This window comes from Colletotrichum navitas (assembly GCF_030913465.1).
Source record: "Colletotrichum navitas strain CBS 125086 chromosome Unknown LY79scaffold_23, whole genome shotgun sequence".
In the NCBI taxonomy this organism is placed as follows: Eukaryota; Fungi; Ascomycota; class Sordariomycetes; order Glomerellales; family Glomerellaceae; genus Colletotrichum; species Colletotrichum navitas.
Window position 1 is genome coordinate 461,279 of NW_026850569.1, and position 23,143 is coordinate 484,421.

General features: G+C 55.2%; 9 protein-coding genes across 9 annotated transcripts; 5 read left to right on the forward strand and 4 right to left on the reverse strand.

The window, feature by feature from the left end:
• Positions 1 to 1,386: 1,386 nt before the first annotated feature.
• On the forward strand, positions 1,387 to 3,908 carry LY79DRAFT_669096 (uncharacterized protein; the record flags this gene model as incomplete). The annotated part of the gene is made up of 3 exons (XM_060563596.1): positions 1,387 to 1,484; positions 1,538 to 1,689; positions 1,756 to 3,908. The coding sequence occupies 3 exons, from the start codon at positions 1,387 to 1,389 to the stop codon at positions 3,906 to 3,908; spliced, it is 2,403 nt and encodes an 800-aa protein (XP_060415157.1).
• A 776-nt stretch (positions 3,909 to 4,684) lies between these two features.
• LY79DRAFT_551222 (Sec1 family protein) lies at positions 4,685 to 7,948 on the reverse strand. The gene is made up of 5 exons (XM_060557622.1): positions 7,492 to 7,948; positions 7,389 to 7,426; positions 7,229 to 7,316; positions 6,817 to 7,166; positions 4,685 to 6,754 (listed from the first exon to the last, which is right to left on the reverse strand). The coding sequence occupies exons 1-5, from the start codon at positions 7,523 to 7,525 to the stop codon at positions 5,081 to 5,083; spliced, it is 2,184 nt and encodes a 727-aa protein (XP_060415158.1). The 5' UTR covers positions 7,526 to 7,948; the 3' UTR covers positions 4,685 to 5,080.
• Positions 7,949 to 9,088: 1,140 nt separating this feature from the next.
• Positions 9,089 to 9,808, reverse strand: LY79DRAFT_513835 (G-patch domain-containing protein; the record flags this gene model as incomplete). The annotated part of the gene is made up of 1 exon (XM_060554534.1): positions 9,089 to 9,808. The coding sequence occupies one exon, from the start codon at positions 9,806 to 9,808 to the stop codon at positions 9,089 to 9,091; it is 720 nt and encodes a 239-aa protein (XP_060415159.1).
• A 575-nt stretch (positions 9,809 to 10,383) lies between these two features.
• Positions 10,384 to 11,634, forward strand: LY79DRAFT_589628 (short chain dehydrogenase/ reductase; the record flags this gene model as incomplete). Its single annotated transcript, XM_060561055.1, has 1 exon — positions 10,384 to 11,634. One exon carries the CDS (start codon positions 10,384 to 10,386, stop codon positions 11,632 to 11,634), a length of 1,251 nt encoding a protein of 416 aa, XP_060415160.1.
• A 174-nt stretch (positions 11,635 to 11,808) lies between these two features.
• On the forward strand, positions 11,809 to 12,786 carry LY79DRAFT_173422 (uncharacterized protein). Its single transcript, XM_060551234.1, has one exon. The coding sequence runs from the start codon at positions 12,046 to 12,048 to the stop codon at positions 12,310 to 12,312; it is 267 nt and encodes an 88-aa protein (XP_060415161.1). The 5' UTR covers positions 11,809 to 12,045; the 3' UTR covers positions 12,313 to 12,786.
• A 73-nt stretch (positions 12,787 to 12,859) lies between these two features.
• LY79DRAFT_551227 (synaptobrevin) lies at positions 12,860 to 14,169 on the reverse strand. The gene is made up of 2 exons (XM_060557623.1): positions 14,002 to 14,169; positions 12,860 to 13,931 (listed from the first exon to the last, which is right to left on the reverse strand). Exons 1-2 carry the CDS (start codon positions 14,037 to 14,039, stop codon positions 13,262 to 13,264), a joined length of 708 nt encoding a protein of 235 aa, XP_060415162.1. The 5' UTR covers positions 14,040 to 14,169; the 3' UTR covers positions 12,860 to 13,261.
• A 306-nt stretch (positions 14,170 to 14,475) lies between these two features.
• Positions 14,476 to 16,831, forward strand: LY79DRAFT_513753 (P-loop containing nucleoside triphosphate hydrolase protein; the record flags this gene model as incomplete). The annotated part of the gene is made up of 2 exons (XM_060554527.1): positions 14,476 to 14,571; positions 14,642 to 16,831. 2 exons carry the CDS (start codon positions 14,476 to 14,478, stop codon positions 16,829 to 16,831), a joined length of 2,286 nt encoding a protein of 761 aa, XP_060415163.1.
• A 644-nt stretch (positions 16,832 to 17,475) lies between these two features.
• Positions 17,476 to 18,337, forward strand: LY79DRAFT_513533 (ubiquitin carboxyl-terminal hydrolase, family 1; the record flags this gene model as incomplete). The annotated part of the gene is made up of 2 exons (XM_060554504.1): positions 17,476 to 17,848; positions 17,967 to 18,337. The coding sequence occupies 2 exons, from the start codon at positions 17,476 to 17,478 to the stop codon at positions 18,335 to 18,337; spliced, it is 744 nt and encodes a 247-aa protein (XP_060415164.1).
• Positions 18,338 to 18,587: 250 nt separating this feature from the next.
• LY79DRAFT_649192 (uncharacterized protein) lies at positions 18,588 to 20,122 on the reverse strand (the record flags this gene model as incomplete). Its single annotated transcript, XM_060562515.1, has 3 exons — positions 19,904 to 20,122; positions 18,838 to 19,259; positions 18,588 to 18,763 (listed from the first exon to the last, which is right to left on the reverse strand). The coding sequence occupies exons 1-3, from the start codon at positions 19,942 to 19,944 to the stop codon at positions 18,588 to 18,590; spliced, it is 639 nt and encodes a 212-aa protein (XP_060415165.1). The 5' UTR covers positions 19,945 to 20,122.
• Between the last annotated feature and the right edge of the window lie 3,021 nt (positions 20,123 to 23,143).

A 23,143-nucleotide genomic window follows, 5' to 3' on the forward strand; every position in this document is an offset into this window, starting at 1 on the left:
CTTACCTATACCTAGATAGGTTGGTTTGTAAAGGTTGAGCGATACGACGATGCCGAATCACTGCAGAGTTACACCGACTTAGTTAGCCCTAGCTGCCTGCTTACTACGTGGTATGTAAGGTTGGTTAGATATCCCTCGGCAAGGGATTGACCGGTAGGATAGCGGAGCGCCCACCGCCAGCATAGGTAGTATTAAGTTGGAAGACGGACGTACTGCATACGAGTGACTGACTTCTCGACCCATTTACACTGCATATGATTGTATAGGTATGTACCTCCTTATGGGGAGAAATTTGCCAGCCGGCAGGGAAGGAAGAAAAAAAGTCACCCGAGTTTTGCTGTGGTCTGCCATTTGGTGGGTGGGAGGGAACTAGGTACCTAAGGTTACCTAAGGTAAACGAATACCAGTGCAGGGGGGGACTACACCTACCTTCCTCGAGGACATGACAGGGAAGGCGGTAGGACGTAGGTAAGGAGGGAGGTACGAAGGTACTCACCCGGAATGGAATGGCTCTTTCCTTGGCTGCCACGCACCCAGAGTGGGGAACATAAGGAAGGATACGTACCTACATGGAGAATGGCAAAGCTGGCGCTGCTTGCTTGCTTCTGCTAGAGATGGTCTTGTGTTGGTGGGTGCTGAGCGGTGCTGCTTGCTGCACCTGAGCACCTGAGCACCTGAGCATCTCCTCCACCAGGTTTCGTCCGAAGTGCCAAAACTCCTTTGACCACCATCTCTCCACGCTCCGACAGTTCGCTGCCAAAACTCACCACCCATCACGTATAATCTCTCTCAACGCATCCGTATTGCATCACTCCACTGCCAAATAAACCATCGATCCCATTTTCGCCTTGTCAGCCTCACATCATCAGCCTGGCCGCATCGAGGCACCGAGCCCTATCTGCTCTGCACCTTGCAGCGTAGCCCGATTGGAGCCCATTCGCCCGCCACCTTTGACTGGACTGGGCTCGACTCAACTCGACTCGGCTCGACTCGACTCGACTGCGCCAGCGACCGCAACTGGACGGCTGCCGACGACCGATTACCTGACTTGACAGACCTCCCTCGACCCTACCTACCTATCTACTTGCCTACACCTGCTTGCCATTCTCCCTACTACTCCGTGTGACGTACATCCAAAGTACAACTACGACTACGACCGCAATCCTCACAGCCTTACCTTCTCAATCACCACACCGACAACAACAAATCAAACCCTTTCCTCCATCTCCTACTTTACTCCTTCCTGGTGTGATACCACTAATCGGCTTCCCTGTTTCTGTCGGCTGAACTGCTTCCCCCTCTGTCCATGCCAACATCACCGCCCTCGCCATTACAACAATAGCCTTCCCAGCCCCACTCGGATGCGCCTTGCATCATCATCCTGCTATGGCAATTCAATATACGGCAGAGTTTCTCATTCATCTGCGAGAATCACCGCTATGCGTCAAACCGGCCGCACTGCCGCCTGCTGAAGAATGGATGGGGTATGCCGTCCACCCCATTTCATCCCACTTGACTCCTCTAACAGCCCACCCAGACCTCCCCCAGACAATTCCCGAACCCAAGGCAACAGCAGCACCACCAACCAGGCCAAGACTCCTGCCGACAGAAGAAGCCACGACAACCCCCTCCTTGACCAGACGAACCGCCGCCCCGGCCTCGATCGCCACGCCTCGAGAAACAGCGCAAGTACGTAGCCCGGCCCGGGCCCCTTCCTCTTTGTGTGCAATAACTGACAGCAAGGCCAATTGCCAGATCCTGAAGACATCATCCTCGGACCACCCCGAACAGCTTTCGCCTCTGCGACTTTGCGTAACGGCAAGCCTTTCGACAGCGACAAGGGGCCCAAGGACGCTGACTCGCCAAGTCGCTTCAACTTCCGCAACCGCAACGGCGACACTCCCGAGGGTGACCGCTTCCGCGACTCGAGAAACACCAGCTTTCGCCGTCGTGGCGACGGCGACCAGGATCAGGAGGGATGGAGCACCGTCAAGCCACGCAAGAGCTTCGGGCACGAGGGCGCTGAGCGCTTTCAAGGTCGCATGGGCGCGGGTGGTGGTGACAGACTCCCCAACGAACGCCGTCCGCGTGATCGCGATGATCGGGAGGGCCCCAGAGACCGAACCCACCGCACCTTTGACCATCACGACAAGGACAAGGACCATGAACATGAAGAGGCTGAACCGCGACCCCGAAATGGTCTCAACAGGGGCAAGTCGGAGCCCTGGTTCAAGAACGATAGCAACAGCAGCAACAACGTCGCCAGCACCCCCGAGAAGCCTCCCATGACGGCTCGCGAGCGCATCGATCGTGCTAAAAGCTGGAGAGACCGGAACCGGGATGCCGAGGTCGTTGAAGAGAAGACGACTGGCCGGAACTACGAACGCCGCTGGGATCGTGGGGATCACAGGCAAGAGCGGGAGCCCGAGTGGTTTGACGAACCCGCCGGGGAGAAGTCGGGAGGCCACACCGAAGAGGACTTCAAGAAGTTCATGGAGACCATGAAGGCAAGCCGCAACGCCCCGGCTGAGGACAAGGCGCCCATTGCCGTTGCTGAGGCTACCATCAAGGCTGAGCAGCCATCCGTCGCTTCTGCGCCTGCTGTCGAAATTGGTCCTGATCAGTTCTTTCTCAAATTTGCATCCACTGCTGGATTGGATGTCGGTTCCCCAAATGAACCCAAGAAGGAAGTTACTGCCAAGGCCAAGACTGGCGGCGGCAAGTCGTCCCGCTTCACGTCCTTCTTCAATGCGCCGCAAGACGATCCCAACCGCCGCATGCAGACTGAGCCCTCGACCCCTCTTGCTGGGCTTTCCATTGGCGGCTCCGACGGGTCTGCGCCTGCCCCTGATTCCGAGAAGCAAGCTTTCCAGGCCTTGCTCATGAAGCTGCAGCGTTCGAACATTCAGTCTTCTACTCCTCCTGCCTCCCAGCCTTTCCAGGAACCCCCTCCACTTGCGCGCGAACCGGCTCCTTCGGGCTCCATTGCATCGCCCGAGCCTTTCCAGCAGTATGGTGGTGAACGCCGAGAGGAACCCCGTCCCCGCATGCCTCAAGCCTCCATGTCCATGTCTGATATCCTTGCCCCACGTCCCACGATTCCAGGCCAGCAGCCTGCTGCTCGTCCAGATCAACTGCTTCAGGATTTGGTTGGGCAGCGCCACCAGGCCTCTAGCCAGGGCTCGGCCAGAATGGAGCCGAACCAAGGTCGCAACATGAGCAACACTGAGTTCTTGATGAACTTGATGAGAAACCAGCCAGAGCCCCCGCGCACTGAGCAGCTTCTCATGCGCATGCCGCAGCCTCAGCGCGCTGCCCAGATCCCGCATGCTCAAGATCGCGAACCCGACTTTCCGCAGGGCATCCCCCATGGCATCCCGCAAGGCATCCCGCAAGGCATCCCGCAGGGCATCCCGCAGGGTGGCCGTGGCTCTCAACGTCAGATGCGAGGCCAGGGCCCACCGGGCTTCATGGACGAGGCTTTCCACCACCCGGAACCCGAGGCTCGTATGCAGCCTACGCAGATCCTGCAGCGCCCTCCCCCGCCCCCCGGTTTGGACCAGATGAACCCCAACTGGATCCAGCCCGGCGGTCCCATCCCTCCTCAACAGAGATCCATCATTCCCCCTCCCGGCCTTGCCGGCGGCCCTGGTCGCAACCACCCCATGGGCGCTATGTTCCCGCCCAACTTCCCTCCGGGTGCGTTCCCGCCCCCGGAGGTCATGGCAGGTCCGCCACCGCGCAACATGCCCCCTCCTCCGGGCTTCTTCGGCGGTCCTCCTCCCGGATTTATCCCTCCCCCTGGAATGCCTGGCTTTCCCGGCCCCGCTGGGCCTGAGGGGCACGTGTTCCCCTTTGACGGGCGTATGCCACCCCCGGGCGCCGCTCAGGCGTTCCGAAGACAGTAAACCTTACCTCCGTAAGGGTTCAATTTCGACCTTGACATCTGGGGTCAGGTCTCACTGCCGCAGCACATCAACAGCTGCACTAAACTTGTTCGAGTCACTGCATCGAATCGTACAGGTGTATGTCCCTGAGAAGGACATGATTTGTACAGAAACCCAATGAAAATGTCGGAACAACGACGTTTTATCGGATTTTTCTCAATCAATAACCTTATTTCCAACCCTCGGTGCCCACGGTTCTCCATTCGGACTGGAGAGGGCGGTCAACTTATGGCCCTGTCCGTTTCGCACGCGTGAACCATACATCGGCTATACCGATGACGAATCATATTCCCGCGACTACGTCTTTCTCTCACGAGAGTAGACAATGTTTTAGACCAGACCAGCCTCGGTCTCGACCGAGGCTACTACAGCCTCGTCCATCTCACATAATCCGAAGGTATTGGGCAGAGGTGGAATCATACAAAAACGGATTGACGGATTTCCGAGGGGAGGCAGGGATAGGGTGCTCCGATATTAGTCTACCACGGTAGACATGAATGAAATGAAACGGATGTCTGGCTCCCTCGCTTCCATAATCGAGTTACCCTTTTGTTTGAAAAAGTTCCTCGTGACTGTGTGTGTACGTCTCATGTCCAACATGCTGAGGGGAGACAACAGCGTTGAGGTCAAAATTGTGCGTAGACATTCTCATACTTCTCTCCCCCTCTCTCAGAACGCGCACAGATTGATTCCTAAGCATGCTGAAATCACAAGATGTCAAGGAAGGAAATTTTAGCAGCACATGGTTGATGGACCGCACGGTATTATTTTTTTTTTTAAAAAAAACCCCCCCACTAATAATGCACAGACGCGCTCGTTCATGACCTTGGACGGTTTACTCCGTACTTGGACAGCCTGATGTTCCTTCTAAAAACACGCCAGAGAAAAAGAAGAGAGGAAGAGAACAAGGATAAGAAGGAGACCTCCGATAGAACCTGTCCAGTCGCCCCCTTCTCGATCAACTAGGGTCATCGGGTTTTCCAAACATCTGTAAGCCGAAATGGGGCCCCCCGCGCCATCTGGGTCAACACCAAAGAACGCCACGCTGGCAAAATGAGAAAGAAAAAGGAGTGCAACGTTCAAGTTCAGAATGTATATTGAGTTTGTTTCCAAACATTAGATCCTCGTGCCCCTCAATGCTTGTCCTTGTCCTTGCTGCTCTTCTTCATACCTAGGAAGTTGCGCTTCTTCTTGTCCTTTTCGAGCTTTTGAGGCTTTCCGCTATCTGATGGCGCAGGCGAGGCGCTGCCTCCGTTCGATGAGGGCGTAGCGGCGTTGAGGCCCATGCTGCTCATCTGGGCCGTCGGCGGGGCCACAGGCCGGCTTGGAAGACCACCCGAAGGCGGCACTCTTTGAGCAGGGTTTCCCGCTGGTTGTCCTGGTGCTCCTGGAGCAGGCCGTGGCGCCATGGGGTTGGGCGGAGGGGCGGGTTTCTCGTAGACCCACGCTGGAGCACGGGGTGTCGGTCGCTCCATGGGGATGTCGAGCGTGCGTTTGTCCTTGCCCAGGTCGCCTACCTGGCGGATGTAGAGCTGCGGTGTGAGCATATGGCTGGTCACCAAAAAGATGTCCTTGCCTTGACGGGCTGAAACTTCGTAGCATGCGCGGCTTTCGCTATATGTTGCGCCGCCAGCCATGAACACGATGTAGCGCTGCCGGTTTTCTGGCGGTCTTCGGCCCGCCGCCGCCCAGTTCGGCCTGCCTGCGCGCAGTGAACCTTGCTGGGACGCCAAGAGATCCTCGTTAGGGTCTGCCGGCGGCTTCACGTAAGGGAAAGTCGTTTGGTCCAATGTACCCCGACTGAGCTCTTCGAGCATCGTCTGCAGCGCCGCCTCGAAGCGAGATAGCGAGTATTCCTCGCTGATTTCGGCGGATTTGGTGTTCTTGGTGAACAGAGGCGGCTGAGCCGGCCGCACGTCTTTCAGGCCGCTGCGAACGGGGCGTCCGCCCAGCATTTCAAGGTTGACTGCAACCTCTCCGTCTCTTTGCGGCAAGCCGGAATGCGCCAGCAGTCGATTGATGTCTTCCATGATGACGCCATCTCGATAAAGCACATAGAGAATAATCAAGCGCAGTCGGTCCGCGGGCGAAACCGCATCATCATCCAACAGCCTCACAACCTGATCCAAGATATTCTTTGGCTTCTTAAAGTCCTCGTCCAGCCCTGTTGCCAGCGTTTGCTCAGCAGAAGCAATGTCCGGCAGCTTCTGCTTCTCAAATATGTTCATGGCCTCTTGTGCCATATTCAAGTGAAGCGAGTATGCCTCTTTCATCTCCTGGAATTGAGGCAGTCCAGCCAGCATGTCCCTGATGGCGTTCAAACTCGTCGTATCTTGCTCCTCGTTGACGAAGTGCGGGTTGTCGGACAAGAACTTTCGAAAATCGGACATGAGTTTTTCAATTGTATCCTTCATGTGCCGGTGGCGGTTGTCCACCCATACACGGTCTTTGTCTGAAAGCTCCATGTCCTTCTCCTCTTCTTCCGGAGTACCGCTGTTGGTGACCATATGGTACGTAACTTTGTCGCCGTCTTGTATCGGGAGGAGATCGTGAGCCATGGCTTGATATGTGAACTCATGCACTAGTGGTGCCACAATGTCCATTGATCTGTCTGTGATGACGAGAGTTCCCGCTGGTCTCGTCGACTGTGGTGGGAAATTGGGGTTCCATTGCGCGTATTCGTCCAGTTCTTCCTGTACAAACCGAGCGAGATGGGCGCTAAGTACTGCAGCTTCATGAAGGGGGTTTTTCGGCCTGTAGTAGCGTATTTTGGGGTATTCGCCCAACGTGACGCACACACCAGTAATCTGATTGCGCCTGTCAGCCAAACAAACAAAAAAACAGGCCGCAAGCCCCATGTTTTACGCACCTTTTGGGCCAGGATTTTCATGTGACGTGCAACCAAGTTGTTGCAAGCGGGGTGGTAGAGGATGGGGAAGCTCCAGGGGTCTCTAAATGTCACCAGGTGCGACTCGCGAGGGAAGAAGTCAATGGACAAGGTCTCGAACCCTGCGATACGTTGCTTGGCGGGCGGGCAGCCGTCAATCATGCGACGAATTCTGGGGTCCAAGACACCGGTCCACACGAGGTAGGCTTGCTTGTATCTGCGGCGCTCGAAGTCGTTGACGAGGATTTCGACGATGTTTTCTTGCGGAGACAGGATGTAGATGGCGTCCATCTCAGGGTTCATGTCTCGCTTCTGCTCGATGCGCTCGATGTCTATACCAAGAGTGTCAGGTGTTGGGGCGCCAGAAGGGGTACGGACGGTTTGCAGGACGCACTAGCGATGTTGTGGTTGAGGATGTCATCTTCCTTGACGACATTGTCCAATATCTTCTTGGAGCCTTCGTCTAGAACTAGGACTTTCCACTAAGGGTGTTGTTGTCGTTAGTTTCGGTGGATGGCACGCAACGAAGTCGTCACAGATTGGGTGGATCTCACGTCGCCTCGGGTAATGTTCTTGATAGTGTCGATAATGACTGTCGTGAAGCCCGTCAGTCTTTGGAGCGTGTTACAGAGTTAGTTGGGCGACGGGCGAGCTTACCGTCGTGCTGCTCCTGGAGCGCGGAGACGCCCATCGTGGCAAGTTGCCGCGTGGGTAGCGAGCAGCCAGGTGATGTTATGTCGTGGGAGAAGGCGGATGGATTGTTGTCGGTACGAGACAGAGAATCAACGGTTCGTGCCTTGGGCGGAGCTAGGTGCAGTCGGGTGCGCTGTCGGATTGCAGTGCAGGAGGCGGCGCACGAGGCTGGAATGTACGCTGCTGACTTGGAGTAAAATAGGAGTTCGAGAAGTCTGGGCTTCTGTCTTGATTCGAGACTTGTAGAGTCCTACGATGTGTCCAGGGCGGTTGATGTTCTGGGCTGGCGGGGTTTCAAAGATGGAGCAAGAAGCGGTCGCAGTGGTGGGACTTTCAATGCCCAGAGCCCAGAGCCTCGAGCCTGAGCCTGAGCTACCTAGGTACGGAGAGGCGACTCTATGCGGGCAAGGTTATGTGGAGGGGGGGGTGGGGGGGGGGGGGGGGGGTGGAGGGGAAGAGGAGGGGGGTACGTACATGCATTCGGCGGCGTGTCCCCTGAAAGCAGGCCAGGCCAGTCAGGCAAGGTGATCTGTTGTTGATGGGAAGGGGAGCGATAGATGGATGGTGGATGGGATACCTGTCCCGTTGGGCTATCGTCGCCGTGTGGTGTTTGAGAATGAGGAACTCAAGGCACTTGGCGATGGATGTGCTATGCGCAGGCAATCGATAGAACCAGATGCAGTCCCATTGTTACAGGTTATTTCCTTAGTCCTACTCTTGGTCTTGGTCGTGGCCCCAAGTTTATTATTAGGTGGGTATCCGTAGTTTACATACATACAAACGGTCACCCCTTGCCAAATGAGCCCCTTGGAGTTGTGCATCGGCGTATCCCGGTACGGATACTGTAGCGCGGCGGCATTCCCCCCCACCTTCAGCCCCTCAAAGGCTGACGAATGAGGTCACCGCCTTCGCATCTGCCCGGGCATCCTTTAAAGAAACGACACGGGAGGTGATCTGGTACCGATTGCATAAGCTAGTGAGGTTCGCATGGATCATGGCTATCGGGCCTCGATGGGCCCTTGCATATTCCAAGAATACCATCTTTTCCCTTCCTTTCCTACTCGTTTTCATCTTTGTTAAGATTGCCGGCTAGGTGTTCTGTCAAGCTAAAGTAGGAGATTATTCACAATGTTTCTGGTCTGACTGTCGCTGACATCCCCGCCACCCGAACCTTCGTCGCAATGATGGAAAAGAACTTCAACTCCTATTTATACTTTCCACGTGCTTCTCACAATATACAGCCATATAGCCCATTCGGCTGACATGCAAACGTCATCTTCGGTCTCTTTCCCGTCGTTTTCTAAGCACCATATACCACTCTTATCTCCCTCATCTTTACTCAGTCCTCTCTCTGCCTTCTGGTCTCTTTGTCTGTGCAAATACTCGGATGGAAACGAAGAAGCAGATGGGAAGACCGCGACGTGCACCTTGTTCCGTTGTACGTGCTGTACTGCATAATGGAGGAGACAGACACACGTCCATCTGTTTTCCGTTACGGTATGGTATGTAACATCCCGAATTCCAGCTATTGCGCACTCTGCCATGGGTATCTCATTTTTCGTCATAATCCTGAACCAAGGTATCTGTCCATGGCCTCGCTACCGTAGAACATCTGCCGCAGCCTCTCGGCCTTCTTCTTATCCTCGTCGGCCTTTTTCCGGCACTTCTTCGCGTCCAGCGTCTGAGGCTTCTGCTTCTTCTCGACCCTGCTCTTCAAGTTTTTGGGAATGTCTAGCCCGAGGCCATACTTGTCCTCCTTCGCCTTCGTCTTAAGAGGATATTGTATCCCTTGGCCTGCGGCGCCGAGACCCATCCGCGAATCCGGGTCCCAGCCGTGCGATGATAGGTACGTCAAGCCCATGCGCGACCGGTCCAGCGCCGATGGAGGGTGCGAGTGCGTGAGACACACCTGATGAGCAATGGAAGCCTCGTGCTTTAGTATTGTTGCTGAGTTCTTACTGCTATTACTGCCGCCCTTGTTGCTTTCTCCTACGGCATCGTCTTTACCAAGTGGCAAGTCACATATGGCGCATATATGTGCCTCTGGCTTCGCGGCTTCTGGCTTCTTCTCGCTCGGGAGGACAAGGCTGAGGTAGAAATCCCCCACCGAGGAGCCGGACTTTGTGGTCTTGACCGGCTCGTTCGTGCTCAGGGTTGGGTCTGACGCCTTGACGAACTGGATCGGCCTGCGCTGGATACCTGCGCCGAAGGGCCGCAGGTAGTGAAGCGGAACATCTTCTTCCTCGTCATATTCCGTGTCGTCATTGGCCTGTCTCTGCATTTGAGGCTGTCGTCACTCCAGGATCTTCCCCTCTCGAAAAGTACTCGTGAAAGGCCTGCACGGTATCGAGTTGATATCTGTGGTGAGATTTGTTAATGAGATGAAAGCGCGATGTGATGGAGAAGGGTCGATGAATAGGCCCATAGTTGCGAGTACAGAGGGGCAAAAAAAAAGTTATGTCAGCAATCTGAAAGCCAGCAGATGCGGTAAGGGCAGCGGCGGCGGCGGCGACAGCCAACGCAGGCAGGCTTCCTTCCGTCCCCTGCAGACTCTGCAATTAGCGTCCTGTGCCACGCCCACCAGCCTGCCCCTGTCATCGCAATTCGGAAATCCCCCTGGCGGCGCATCATCTCTTCCGCTTTGTTCTAGAAGCAAGTTGGCGGCTTCGCCAGACACTTACTTTCGGACTGTCTGCTTTCTTTTCTGTCCACCACGAGCTTGTTCACGACATTGACCAGCGCCGGAACATCTCCTTACACCGACGATACCCTACATACTTCTTGTCCCGGAATGCTCGGCCATCACAAGTAGTCGCCACTACCGCCACACCTCAACCAAGTCACTCGTTCAACGCGATGCCCCTCGATTTTTTCGGCCACGTGCTCGAAACCGGCCTCCCGATATGGGTAACGGACAACTGGTGGTTCATCACCAAAACCATCGTGACGGTCGCGCTCCTCGTGGCAATCAAGCTATGGAGCGCCGGCTCCTCCAACCCTGCTGAGCGGGACATGCACGGGAGGGTCGTCATGATAACAGGCGGGACATCAGGCATAGGGGCGGCGACGGTGCTGGAGCTGGCCAGACGCGGTGCGCAAATCGTTTTGCTGACGAGCACACCCGTCTCGGACCCCTTTCTTGTCGAGTACATCAGCGACGTGCGGGCGCGGACGAACAACCAGCTCATCTACGCTGAGCAGGTCGACCTCGCGTCCCTGCACAGTATCCGCAAGTTTGCGACCAAATGGATCGACAACGCCCCGCCCCGCCGCCTCGATATGATTGTCCTTTGTGCCGCGACCGTAACACCCGCCGCGGGAAAGAGGTTGCAGACGAAGGAGGGTATCGAGGAGATGTGGATGGTCAACTACCTCTCCAACTTCCACCTCCTCTCCATCCTCAGCCCCGCCATCAAGGCACAGCCCTTTGACCGCGACGTGCGCATCATCTTCGCCACCTGCTCTTCCTACATCGGCGCGGGCTCTCTCAAGGAGCCCCTGAGCAAGGAGACCTGGTCTCCCAGCAAGGCGTACAAGCGCAGCAAGCTTGCGCTTATGGTCTTCGGCCAGGCCTTCCAGAAGCACCTGGACGCCTACAAGCGACCCGACGAGCTGCCCATGAACTCGCGCGTCTACTTCGTCGACCCGGGCTTCGTCCGCACGCCAGGAATGCGCCGTTGGCTCTCGCGTGGCACGTTGTGGGGTCTCTTCATGTACCTCGTTGCCTACCCGGTGCCGTGGCTGCTCCTCAAAAGCCCCGAGCAGGGCGCGCAATCGATCCTTTACGCCGCCATGGAGTCGAGCCTCGTGCGCGTCGGCGGCGGGAAGCTAATCAAGGAGTGCCGATTGGTCGATTTCGCGCGCAAGGACGTGGAGGACGAAGAGGTAGCCAAGAAGCTCTGGGAGGAAAGCGACAAGCTGATCGAGACGACGGAAAAGGAACAGGCTGCCGTCCGGGCGCTGCAGAAGAAGGCGGAGGAAGAAAAGGCCAAGCAAGAGAAGGAGGCAGAGAAGATTAAGGAGGTCGAGGCTCTTGTCGAGGCCATCAAAAAGGGCAAAGAGTCGCAAAAGCCAAAGGGCAAGAAGAAGGCCAAGAAGGACACGTGAAAATAATTCCAAGATCATAGCATATGTACAATATGGTAGACCATATAACCCCGACGCAGCGTCTCCGTGGGTTTTCTGGCTGCATACGCAAGGTCTTCAACGTGCCTCGGCTTGAGCTTTCCAAAAATGGCATTCGGGCGTGGGCATTCTTCACGTCGCTTCACCCAAATTAATTCCGGGGGCACCCACCCCCACCCGTCCAAGTGCCGTGGCTCACTGCTACGGCCGAACTAGGGGAAAGCTTTCCCCGCAACACCGAAGGCGCACAGAGCCGGGATGACGACAGAACCTGGCGGACGTCCCTTACGATAAGACCCCGAGCTCTTCGCCAGCGTTCGCCGACAAAGGCGCAACCCCCCCCCTCCTCCGCATACACACACGCCCACGACCGGTCAGACGCCTCCGAGGTCAATGGCTCCCAATTCATCGCCAGCCATGGCGAACCACGCAGCGGCAGCGACGCTCCAGACGAGGACCCCGCAACTTCAGGCGACCTGGGAGAGGTACGCTGAGACGGTGCAGCACAACGCCTCCACCCGGCACCCCGTCTTCTTCACGGGGAAGCTGCGGCGGCCGCCATCGTCTCTGGGGCCCGGGACGGGGATGAGTCCTGTGGCGCACGGTTACGTCTATCAGGACGGACGGAGGGCCGATGGGAACTCGGCGCCGAAGCTCTGAGAGCGTCGCCACGCATGGGTCATGTCAGTATCGGAGCACACCGAAAAAAGGTGGTCTCGAACGTGAGGGGATGCGTGTAACGTGAGTTTTCCCATAGGGGCTTTTTGGATGTCTAGACCGCTGATCATGGTCTAGAAAGCTGCGGCGTGGGAGGCTCACCGAGCTACCCTACGCAACACCCACGACCACTCAGTCGTCAGGGGCGCGTGACTGTATTCGAGAGCGCTTGTTCAAAGAAAGTTATTATGAGTGCATTTCATCAGGCATATAGCCTCGTAAGGATGTGGCTAATCAACGATGGCCATCATTTGTATCGATATTGCAAAAGTTCTCCTCGTTGATAGGAGGTGACGGCAGGAGCTTATTTTTCATGTATGAAGTGTGATGACCTTGTTTTTGATAAGCTAATGGGCCTTTCGTGTTGGCACAGCCATTATTATACAGAGTTTGCTTGCAGTTTATTTTAGTTGGTTTTTTTTGCTTAATATACGTCTTCAGCTTACTGACTCGCGAGGTAGTTGATCACGAGATCAGCTCGGTGAAACAATCAGGACTGTTTGCTTGGTTATGAACAATGTAGGTAGCCTAGCATACTATATTTATGGCTTGATCCCGCAGATACACACTCAAGGTGTCAAAACAGGTTTCAAATAATTCATTCGTATTCCGACGTGGCTCCTGTATCCACGACTGACAGCCTAGGAGAAATATGTAATAAGGGTGGTCCCCTCGCGGTCATGGATAATGAGATTAAAGCCTCCGTTGTTTTGCTCTCCCATATGCCTCTCCGTTCGCCTTTCAAACCATTGCCCAATCTGGAGTCAGCACCTACAAAATCGAAACAAGACAACTTCGCCATGTGTACAAAACCTGCACGGCTCAAGACACAAAGCGCCGAGCTGGGGACCAGCTCATGCCCCCCGCATCACCAATTTTTTTTATTTTTTTTTCAGTTCTTCACCGCAATTACAATCGCAAGGATAATCAGCACAACGACTAGCGTGAGCAACGCCATGAGTTTGACGTTCTTCCACCACATCTTGCGCTTCAGGCCGCGGCTGCGGACGCGGAACTCGCGGGCGCTGCCGCCGAGACGATCCGTCTTGTCGACGAGCAGGTCAATGCGCTCGCCGCGCTCGAGCAGGCCCTCAATGTTGCGCGTCATGATACCGCGGACGTCATCAATCTCACGCTGGACGTTGGAGATGGCGTCGTCCTTGCCGCCGTTCGTGGTGCCGTAGTCGACCATGAACTTCTTTAGTTGACCATTGTAACTGGCGGCGCCGTAGTTGGGTAGCTCGGCGTAGTCGGTCGACTCGGCGGGGAACTGTTCGAGAAAACGGCGGCGGATCTCGAAGAGGAAACCGAAGGGGATACGGCGGCCCAGTGAGGCATCCGCGATGACGAGGAAGGTGAGCCCGCCAGCGGAAGGGTGGTCTGGGTGATCCGAAGGTGCCTCGGCAATGTAGTGAATGTGGTGCGTACCGTGTGTATAGGTCAGCTTCTGGGGGCTGCTGTGATCGATCTTGGGGAGGATGAGGGAGGCGAGGGATGAGGTTTGCGACGAGGCGGATGTCGTGCATTCGCTGAGGATGGTGTTGTTGTGTGCTATGCACGAGCTACCGGGAGGTCAGTTACGCCTGGTATCGATACGGGCCGATCAAGATGGAAAAGTCAACGGCAACTTACTAAAGCAAAGGGGTAACGGGCGTTGACGAGGAAGCCATGATGATCGTGATAGGTAGATCCACAGGATCCGAGAAGCCTATTTCGAGATTATGCTGGGTCTTTTAGATGCGCCGTGAGTCGACAGGCAGCGATATTCAAGATGCGACGGCGAGTGGCGTACGTAAGGTAGGTAAGTGGTCAAGATCGGAGGTCGGCGTGGAGGTGGGACCTCAATGCGTGATGACGAAGTGGACGGACGGTGGACGCTAAGATGGAGTGGGGCAGCACACAGCCACTCACCAAGGGCGAATCAGAGCTCTGATTGATAAGGAGACAGACCAGGGGTAAATTGTTTCTTATCGGCCCCAAAAATTCAATAGATGCGAGAGTGAGCGTTGATGCTGGGGGAGGCGAAAGGCTGGCTTAAGTCGATGCTAGTGGACATGTTACTCGCATGCCACCAGCCATGATCCGCTGGACAGAACACAACCCACCATGAGACCAGTTTTGCGAGCCGCAAAGATTTGCGCTGCGTGCAGTCGTCTTACTTCGCGCCATGGCTTCGCGACATCGTCCCTGGCCGCCTTCCAGGTGAGTGACGGCGACGGCTGCAGACCGAAGGGAATTGCTTGATTGTCTGACCATTGAGATGGACGTGTAGGCGGTTCCAGCGCAAAACTCCGCGAAACGCTACAAAACTCCCGACCGCCCAAAGTCCAAGTATGACGTCTTTAAATCCATGATCTTTACCCAGTTCAATGTCGTCCTCGAGAATATGGGCGGCTATTCGGAGACCAACCGCGAGCTCCAAAACTTTGGCATCAGAAGCGAACATGGGCTCAACAACGAGATCGCCTTGTTCCGGGAGACGATACAGCGATCGATACAGATGGCCAACAAGGGCGCGATGCTGCGCAAGGAGAACCCGCTCTTCTGGTCTCTGCGGAACGCCTTCATCCGCGGCGATGTCAAGGGCCTGACTTCGGAGCTACGTTATTCGTTCCAGAGCTTCATGATGCGGTCAAAGCTGTCGCGTTCCACACCGAGGCAGAAGAAGCTGGCGGACTTGAGGTTCCCTCAGGAGTGGTTTCCCGCCACGCGGGCCATGCAGCGCACCATTCACCTTCACGTGGGACCGACGAATTCAGGAAAGACGTATCGAGCGTTGCAGGCGCTCGAGAATGCCAAGTCAGGCATCTATGGAGGGCCATTGCGTCTCCTAGCCCACGAGATTTACTCTAGATTCCAGGCCAAGGGCAAGGCTTGTGCCTTGGTCACGGGTGAGGAGCAACGTATACCAGATGCGGATAATTACTTCATCAGCTGCACCGTCGAGATGACGCCGCTCAATAGACTCGTCGACGTCGCAGTGCTAGACGAGATCCAGATGATTGGCAACTCAGAGCGAGGCTGGGCCTGGACCCAGGCTTTCCTCGGTGTCATGGCGAAGGAAGTCCACCTGTGTGGTGAGGAACGTGTCGTCGATCTCATCAAGTCGATATGCTCCAGCATTGGCGACAAGTGCATCGTCCATCGCTACCAAAGACTGAGTCCCTTGCAAACCATGAAGGAAAGTCTTGGCAACGACCTCACAAAGCTCCAGAAAGGGGATGCGATCGTCGCCTTCACTCGAATCAACCTGCACGGTCTGAAGAATGCCATTGAGGAGGCCACTGGTCGCCGTTGTGCCATCGTCTACGGGTCTCTGCCACCGGAGACTCGAGCGCAACAGGCAGCTCTGTTCAACGACCCCGACAATGACTACGACTTCCTCGTTGCTAGCGATGCCATTGGCATGGGTCTTAACTTGGAGATCAAGCGTGTCATTTTCGAGACCGCGACAAAACACGACGGCACCCAGTACCGTACTCTAACAACCTCCGAGGTCAAGCAGATTGGTGGCAGAGCAGGCCGGTTCAAGACAGCCAGGCAAGCGGCAACAGACCCCAACGGCACCGCCTCTATTGAGGAGAAGAAGATGGGCTATGTCACGACGCTAGATAAGGAGGATTTGCCAATCATTGAGAAGGCCTTCAACTCCGAGACGGCACCGCTAGAGGTGGCCTCCATCCATCCCCCGGCCTTCATCGTCGAGCAGTTTGCGGAATATTTCCCTCCCGACACGCCTCTCAGCTTCATCCTCCTGCGACTGCGCGAACTCGCCCCGGTATCAGAGCGATACACTGTCAACATCCCCGAAGTCAACCTGATGGTCGCCGACGTTATCCAGGAGTTCCCGATGACGATACAGGAGCGTATCACCATCCTTCACGCGCCCATCTCAATGCGCGAGAGTGGTCAGAAGGAGATAGTCCAGGCCATCGCCAAGTGCATCTCCACACGTAGCAACGGTGCACTGTACGATATTGAGCCCATCAACCTAGAGCTTCTCGACGCGACGCTCGAGGACTTCAACAACCAGGGCAGGCGCTATCTCCACTCGATCGAAACGCTTCACCAGGCCATCACGCTCTATCTCTGGGTGAGCTATCGCTTCCCCAACATCTTCACGAGCCAGGCATTGGCGTTCCATGTCAAGGACGCCGTAGAGGAGAAGATTGAGTTCTACCTCGAGAACAACACCGTCTTTGACGCTGCTGTGCACGGCAGGACCCGTGAGCGGCAGCGCAAGGCGGCCCTGCAGAAGCAGCTGGAGCAAGAGCTGCTCAAGGGAGAGGAGAGCCAACGCGCCGAGGATGAAGTCTTTGTCAATGGAGAGCCTTCCGACGAGATTCCAGAGCAGTGGAACTATCTGAGCCACGAGGAGCCCCTTGTTGAAGATGAGAGTGAGTACGAAGAAGTGCAAGACCGGCCACAGAGCGAATCTGCCACCGGTCAACAGCCTTCGTGACGAACTATTCTGAGAAGGCCCCCGAGGTTTACTTGGATGTACAACCCTGTAATATTTTAAAGTGTATAGATCAAGCTTAGAGGGACGATGGTCACCAAACGCTCCAATTGCGCAAAAACGGGGGGGGGGGGGGGTTAAGACGTGTATAACACTATCACGGTATAAAAAATGAAGTAGAAAAAAAGAGGAAATACAGGCGCCACTCTAGCTAAGACAGCATTTATTCACAGTATACAGACAGACATCTCTTCCATGCGTTGTTCATCAAAAACAGACGAGTAACAATCTTGGGTGAATGAGTGTCGTCCTGACTCAACATAGCTTGGCTTGGCTCGTTTTACCCCAAGCTCTTTCAGCACCCCGCAGCCAAGCTTTCACAGCTCCGTGGCGCACCCGGTTACCTCACTGACCCCACCATTCAGATGCCTTGGAGGGGCAAACAGCTCTTCCCAGTCTACAACTCCGATCTACATTGAATAACTTAATCTCTTACAAAGCAACTCCTCGGCCCTCGACAAGCGACAAACACCAAACATTCAAGCCGTTCTAAACTGCAAACCGAACGAAGCGTTGAGACCCCGCTCCATCACAAAAGAACGAAAGAAAAAAAAACCCCAATCCCCAGATAGCCGACGCCCGCCAAGATGACCTCGACCAACCCCGACCCCTCCGCCGCGGCGCCCGCCTTCATTCCCCTCGAGGCGAACCCGGAGCTCATGACCTCACTCCTGCACAAACTCGGCCTCTCGCCCGCCCTCTCGGTTCACGACGTATACTCCCTCACCGACCCAGACATGCTCTCCTTCGTGCCCCGCCCCGCCTTGGCCGTCCTCCTCGTCTTCCCCGTCAGCGCCGCCTACGAGAGCCACCGGCTGGCCGAGGACTCGCTGCTGGAGGAGTACAAAGGCAAGGGGCCGAATGAGCCTGTTGTATGGTTCCGCCAGACGATCCGCAACGCCTGCGGGCTGATGGGATTGTTGCATGCGGTTGCCAACGGACCAGCTCGGGAGTATATCCGTATGTCCACCCCCCTACCACTTCACTCTTTCCACCTATGCCTCTCCATGACTAGATGATCACGAGCTTCTTGAAAAGGAAGGCCATCGCTGACCCTCTGTTCACTTTTGCGATGCAGAAAAGCCCTCCGATCTGAACACTCTCATCGAGAACGCCGTGCCCCTCGACCCCGTCGCCCGCGCCCAGCTGCTCGAGAAGACCCCGGCCCTGGCGACCGCCCACCGCGAGGCCGCCTCGCAGGGCGCCACCGAAGCCCCCGAGGCCTCGGACGATGTCGACCTGCACTACGTCTGCTTCGTGAGGGGCGACGACGGCACCCTGTGGGAGCTCGACGGCAGGCGCAAGGGGCCCCTGAACCGCGGTCAGCTGGACGCCGGCGAAGACGTGCTGAGCGAGAAAGCCCTCACCTGGGGGCCGCGTAAGTTCCTCGAGAGAGAGGGGGCGGATCTCCGGTTCAGCGCCGTCGCGTTGGCGGGGTCCCTTGACTAAGGAGTTATTTATGTCTGGGCGAGAGCAAAGTACAAAAGGCAAGGATACCATTTGGCGTTTAGGACATGGGAAATACGGAGACGCTCGATACGGGTTGAATACGGCATGAAGCATTCTTGGTCGAAGTTTCTAGTTACTGTGCTATTCAGGAAGCATTCTCTGGATGGCTACACATTACATAGGGGCATGTTTCCAAAGGCCTTGCGTGAACGTAATAAACTAAGAAAGCCCATATACCGTCAACTCGAATTCATCTCCAGAGCTGCTGTGAGGACTCCTGGGCTCCGGACTTTTGCCACAGCTGGCTGTCCGCCTTCCGTCCCCCGTTGTCTTGCCTTTTTTCTGGCGCGGAGCGAGTCTTTGGGACCACAGGTGGTAGAGCGATGGCCTGGCTATGGACATGCGGCTGATTTACGAGACCTGCATCTGGGGACAAGATTAGTGTTGGGAGATTGTAAGTGCGTGAAGAGAAGATCACTTGCCTGGAGCCATAATTTTACCAAATTCGGTAGAGGACTTCCTGTGCGCCCGGGAATCCGTGCCAGGGTACCTGGCCATGTCCAGCTCAACAACAGGAACAACCTCGTCCGGGATCGAATTGAACTCCGTCTTTGACTTTCGATGACTATCTGCTGTTTGGTTCCTTGTAAGGCCGGACTGGTTTTCAATGGCTTCCGGTGAGGACTGTAACTTCGCATCGTTGTGCCATGCACGGCCCCTTGTAATAGAAGATGACATTTTCGACTGAATATCTCCGGAGTTGTAGTCGTCCGCTCTCTCGGGCTCCTGTGTACTTAATGTATTGTTTCTGTCAAAGGTAATGGACTTGGAGGACGCGCCATCTCCGGCAGGCGTAGTGACGGATGTGCTGTGCTCGGATGCGAGATCATTATGAGTAAGGGGATGCGGGCTGTTATTCTTCCTTGTGTCCTCGATAATGGGAGTGCCGTCGTGCTCGGTGAAGAAGGGCACCTAACCTTGTAGTTCGTCAGGCTGGGTGGGCAGATCGTTGTCCTTGGGATTGGTCATTTTGAATGGACGAGCAAAGGATGAGTCCTGCAGGAGACTATCGCACTGCGGCGAATTTCCAGCCTGGCAGCTCGTGAATCGCAACTTTAGGAGTAGGAATACAGGACGAATAAGAGGCTTTTTAGAGGACAGGGCTTTACGGCGGTGCGAACGCAGAGAGACGACGGCTCAATAGGTGGGAATCAGAAAGGCGGAGGTGAGGACCAACATTGAAGCGGGGCGATCCAGAAGCCAAGTGACACCCGCATGTCTTTTCAACGGCAAGTCTCTGGCTTCCTTAAGCAGTCACTCAAAATTCCTGGGAAGGTGCGTGTGAGAGATCCTACTCTTGTTGTCCCCCCTCTCTTGCTTCGTCACTTATCAATTAGTTCTCCTCTTGCCGTCCTGGTTGGTGTCCATAAGGGACCGAGATACAGTAATGCAACCGTAAGATGAAGCAAAGGCGAAGGACACGGGAAAAGTAGAGGTCATCAAGTAGGTAGTAGGCAAATAGGTCGCTCTGGAGCTTTCCTTGTGTCATACATGTGCCAAGTATACTTGGTCTCCGACATGTACACTCGCAAGGCTGTCTGGGACATGGCAAGGATCCAGGTAAATAAGTACGGTAGCCAACCCGCACATAGACAGGAAGGAGCCTGCCTTCTTCCTCTCTTTTCTTTCTTTTTCTCTTTGATGGGTTCTTTTCCCTTTTTTTGAGTTGACGTCCCGGCTGCCAGTGAGTCAAGTGACAGCAACTAGCTCAATGAGAAGCCGGGGAAAGCATCGAGCTAAGATTAGAAATGTCGATAGGCCTATAAGTTAGCAACCAATAGTCTCTTGGTGACTGAGTAACCCGGATGAATTTCGATCTGAAATTGCAGATTGATTACCGGTAGGCATTGGCCAACTAGCCTGACATGGACAGTTCCAAAGCAGGCGGCAGCAATAGCAGCGCTGCGGCGACATTTGTCCGCGCCAGTCGAGCCATTCGCAAACAATATGGCTTGTCGGCCAAGGTCATGGGTCTCTCCTCAGTAGGGCTTCGAGAGCCTCAACTTATCTCTTGATTATCCTTCACGATGGTCCGATATACACAGGCTGTCATATACGGCATGCCAATTGGGGTCCCACGATATGTCTCATCTGGAAGCTTGTTTCCCCTCGCGCTCCAGGCTGCTAAGAACCGGTTTCGTCCCGCTTAATTTCCTCAAGCTTAACGGCAGATAACGTGCACCTCCTGCAGTTTGACATGTCCGCTCGGACGCTGCAGTGTTCAGCGTTCGGATGTCGAACGAGCACCGGGCACGGGGCGCTATCCAAGCGGCTGTACCGGCTAAGATGCGCGAACCCGGACATAGCTGCGCCGGGCTGTGGGTATTCCACGATAAGAGGTATGGACGGAAAAGATGGCGCCTGGTAGCGTGGACAAACTTGGCCATATCTCGGGCCATGGACCCTCGACATGGCAGACCTGGAAAGCTTTACTTCTCGACCAGTCTCCTGTGCAGTCCAGAACAGGTGTGACAGGCTGAATGGCAGAAAGTCGAGATACGACTGAGACTAGCACAAGGAACGGCCCTGTTGGTGACGAGAGCTCGGATAGAACGCGGCCATTTCGTCCCACGTGGTGGTGGCTGATCGTCGCTAGGAGGCTATTCAGATCGCGGTGCGGAGGTTTGAGTTTGCGTATGTTTAGCTAATGATGAATGAGCTAACCCGAGCCCCCTGAGTTGAGGCTTCAACCGTCTGCCTTTGGGAGCAGTAGCGACAAGCCCTTGAGGCCGGATGGGCACATCGGTTCAAGCGGCTGGATAGTGCGTTGAGTTAAAGGAGAAGGGTTTCGATGATGGCCCATGCCGCTCCCCCTCCCTCCCCCTTGATCTCTACACTACGTACCTACGGAGCGGACGTATATGCATGCAACCGCAAAACGACTGTTTCCCCTCTCGACACCATTGACGTGTCAACATCTGCTGTCTCAATGAATGGTCACGGTCGTCAATTTCCTGCCTGCTGGAAGAAGAAATATAAGTAAAACAGAAAGGAGAAAAGCAATGACGGTAGCTGCATACTAGTTACTAGTAGTACCTGCTTCGGCTTCCATGTCATGCAAGCCAAACTGATACGCGCCCAGGATTCGTTGCATAATAGTGTAATATGGCATGACTAAGATGGTCGTGCGGAAAGCACGGGAGCAGAGCAAAGTAGAACAGAGGCAGAAGTCCCTAATGTGAATGAATGGAGGCGAAGGGCGTTGCACCAACTCCACCATCGCCTCCAGCCGATTCCACGAAACATTGTCACAGCGCTTCATTTACGACGCTATTCGTGGGTCGCTTCGTTTGACTACCACTCATCATGGACCAACGGGCGGCATGCTGCACGGAACCGATAGACTGCTGTAAATGCGCACCACCGCAACTAGCGTCAAAGTTCCAATGCGATTGAATATTTGGGGTGGTCAACCTGAGCAGTCGTTTGCATTGCGTTGCGTCTCGGGACTCGCCCTCGACCATTTCGGTCATACTTCCCTGCAAATCGGATATGAACATGACGGTGAACCAAGCTGGCCGTCTTGCCGGCTCGCACTGGACTTTTCGGATGCGGCATTCACCTAAACCCAATCGCAGCCAGCACTGCCCACGGGACACCAGGGGCAAACCCCTGCACGATCTGCTGCCTCCCGCTTCCAATCAGCGGGGTCACAGGATATGTGTCTCGCAGCGACGCAGGCACACATCAGATAGCGGGTGCAGGTGGCTTGCTTTATCTACCTCGACCCAGGCAAGACAGAGAGGCGCGTTGACTCAACGAGCGGAGAGAGGGAGAGAATAAAGACAGGGAGAGAGGGGGGGGGGGGGGGGGGGGAGAGGGGGTGAGGAGGAGGAGACAAAGTGCAACAAACTGCCGCCAATACCGTTCCATTGATATAGCATACATGACTTGACAATGCTACACTGCTGTTACCTCGACACACCTCTCAACCACAGCAACGATCAAGGAGGCGAAACCCCGTCGAGCTCGGATCCCAAACGGTTACGGTAGTCAACCGACAGTGCATGTCATCAAAGTGCTGCTGCCCTTCCTTGCTGGGTGAGACCAAGGGAACAAAGCCATTTGCTGTTGACGGGCGCCGTTTAACAGGAAACTTCTTTGACTCTGTTTCTGCCGCACACGCTAGCCTCGAGGGCGATCAGGTGGTGCTACCAATCAAAGAACCTGGCAAACGGGCTTGTTTCCAACCCACCCCGATTCCTTTTTGTTTTTTCTTCTTTTCTCCGATGCGAAACTAACTGGCATGCATCTCTGACCCCTGATCCCTGACCCCTGACCCCTAACTCCCAGCGATGGGCCCCCATGTTTCTTCTTCTTCTTCTTCCCCCCCCCCCCCCCCTGCCGACCATAAACATTATCAGTCATACCTACATACTAGTAGGTATCCGTACTTACAATGTACATACATACCTACTTCAGCATGGTTGACGCGGCATCTTCACCCCTAGAAACAGCTTCTATCGAAATTTGGTCGTTTTAATAGGTGCAATCATATTACCCTAGTCCAGGCACAGTTCGCTTCGGAGACTACTCTGTAGGTAGTGCATCTGCCTCGGCTCTGCACCGGCTGGTCACACAACGGATTGATTGTCATTTTCTGGGCAGGGTTTGCCACTGATCCAAGCAGAGCATCATGGATGGACCCCCCATTTAAACTATCTACAGTACATCAAGTACTGTAGTTCAGTGTGCTGTGCCTACCTTACAGTGCACCGGCACCCGCACCGGCCACCTAGGCCGGGA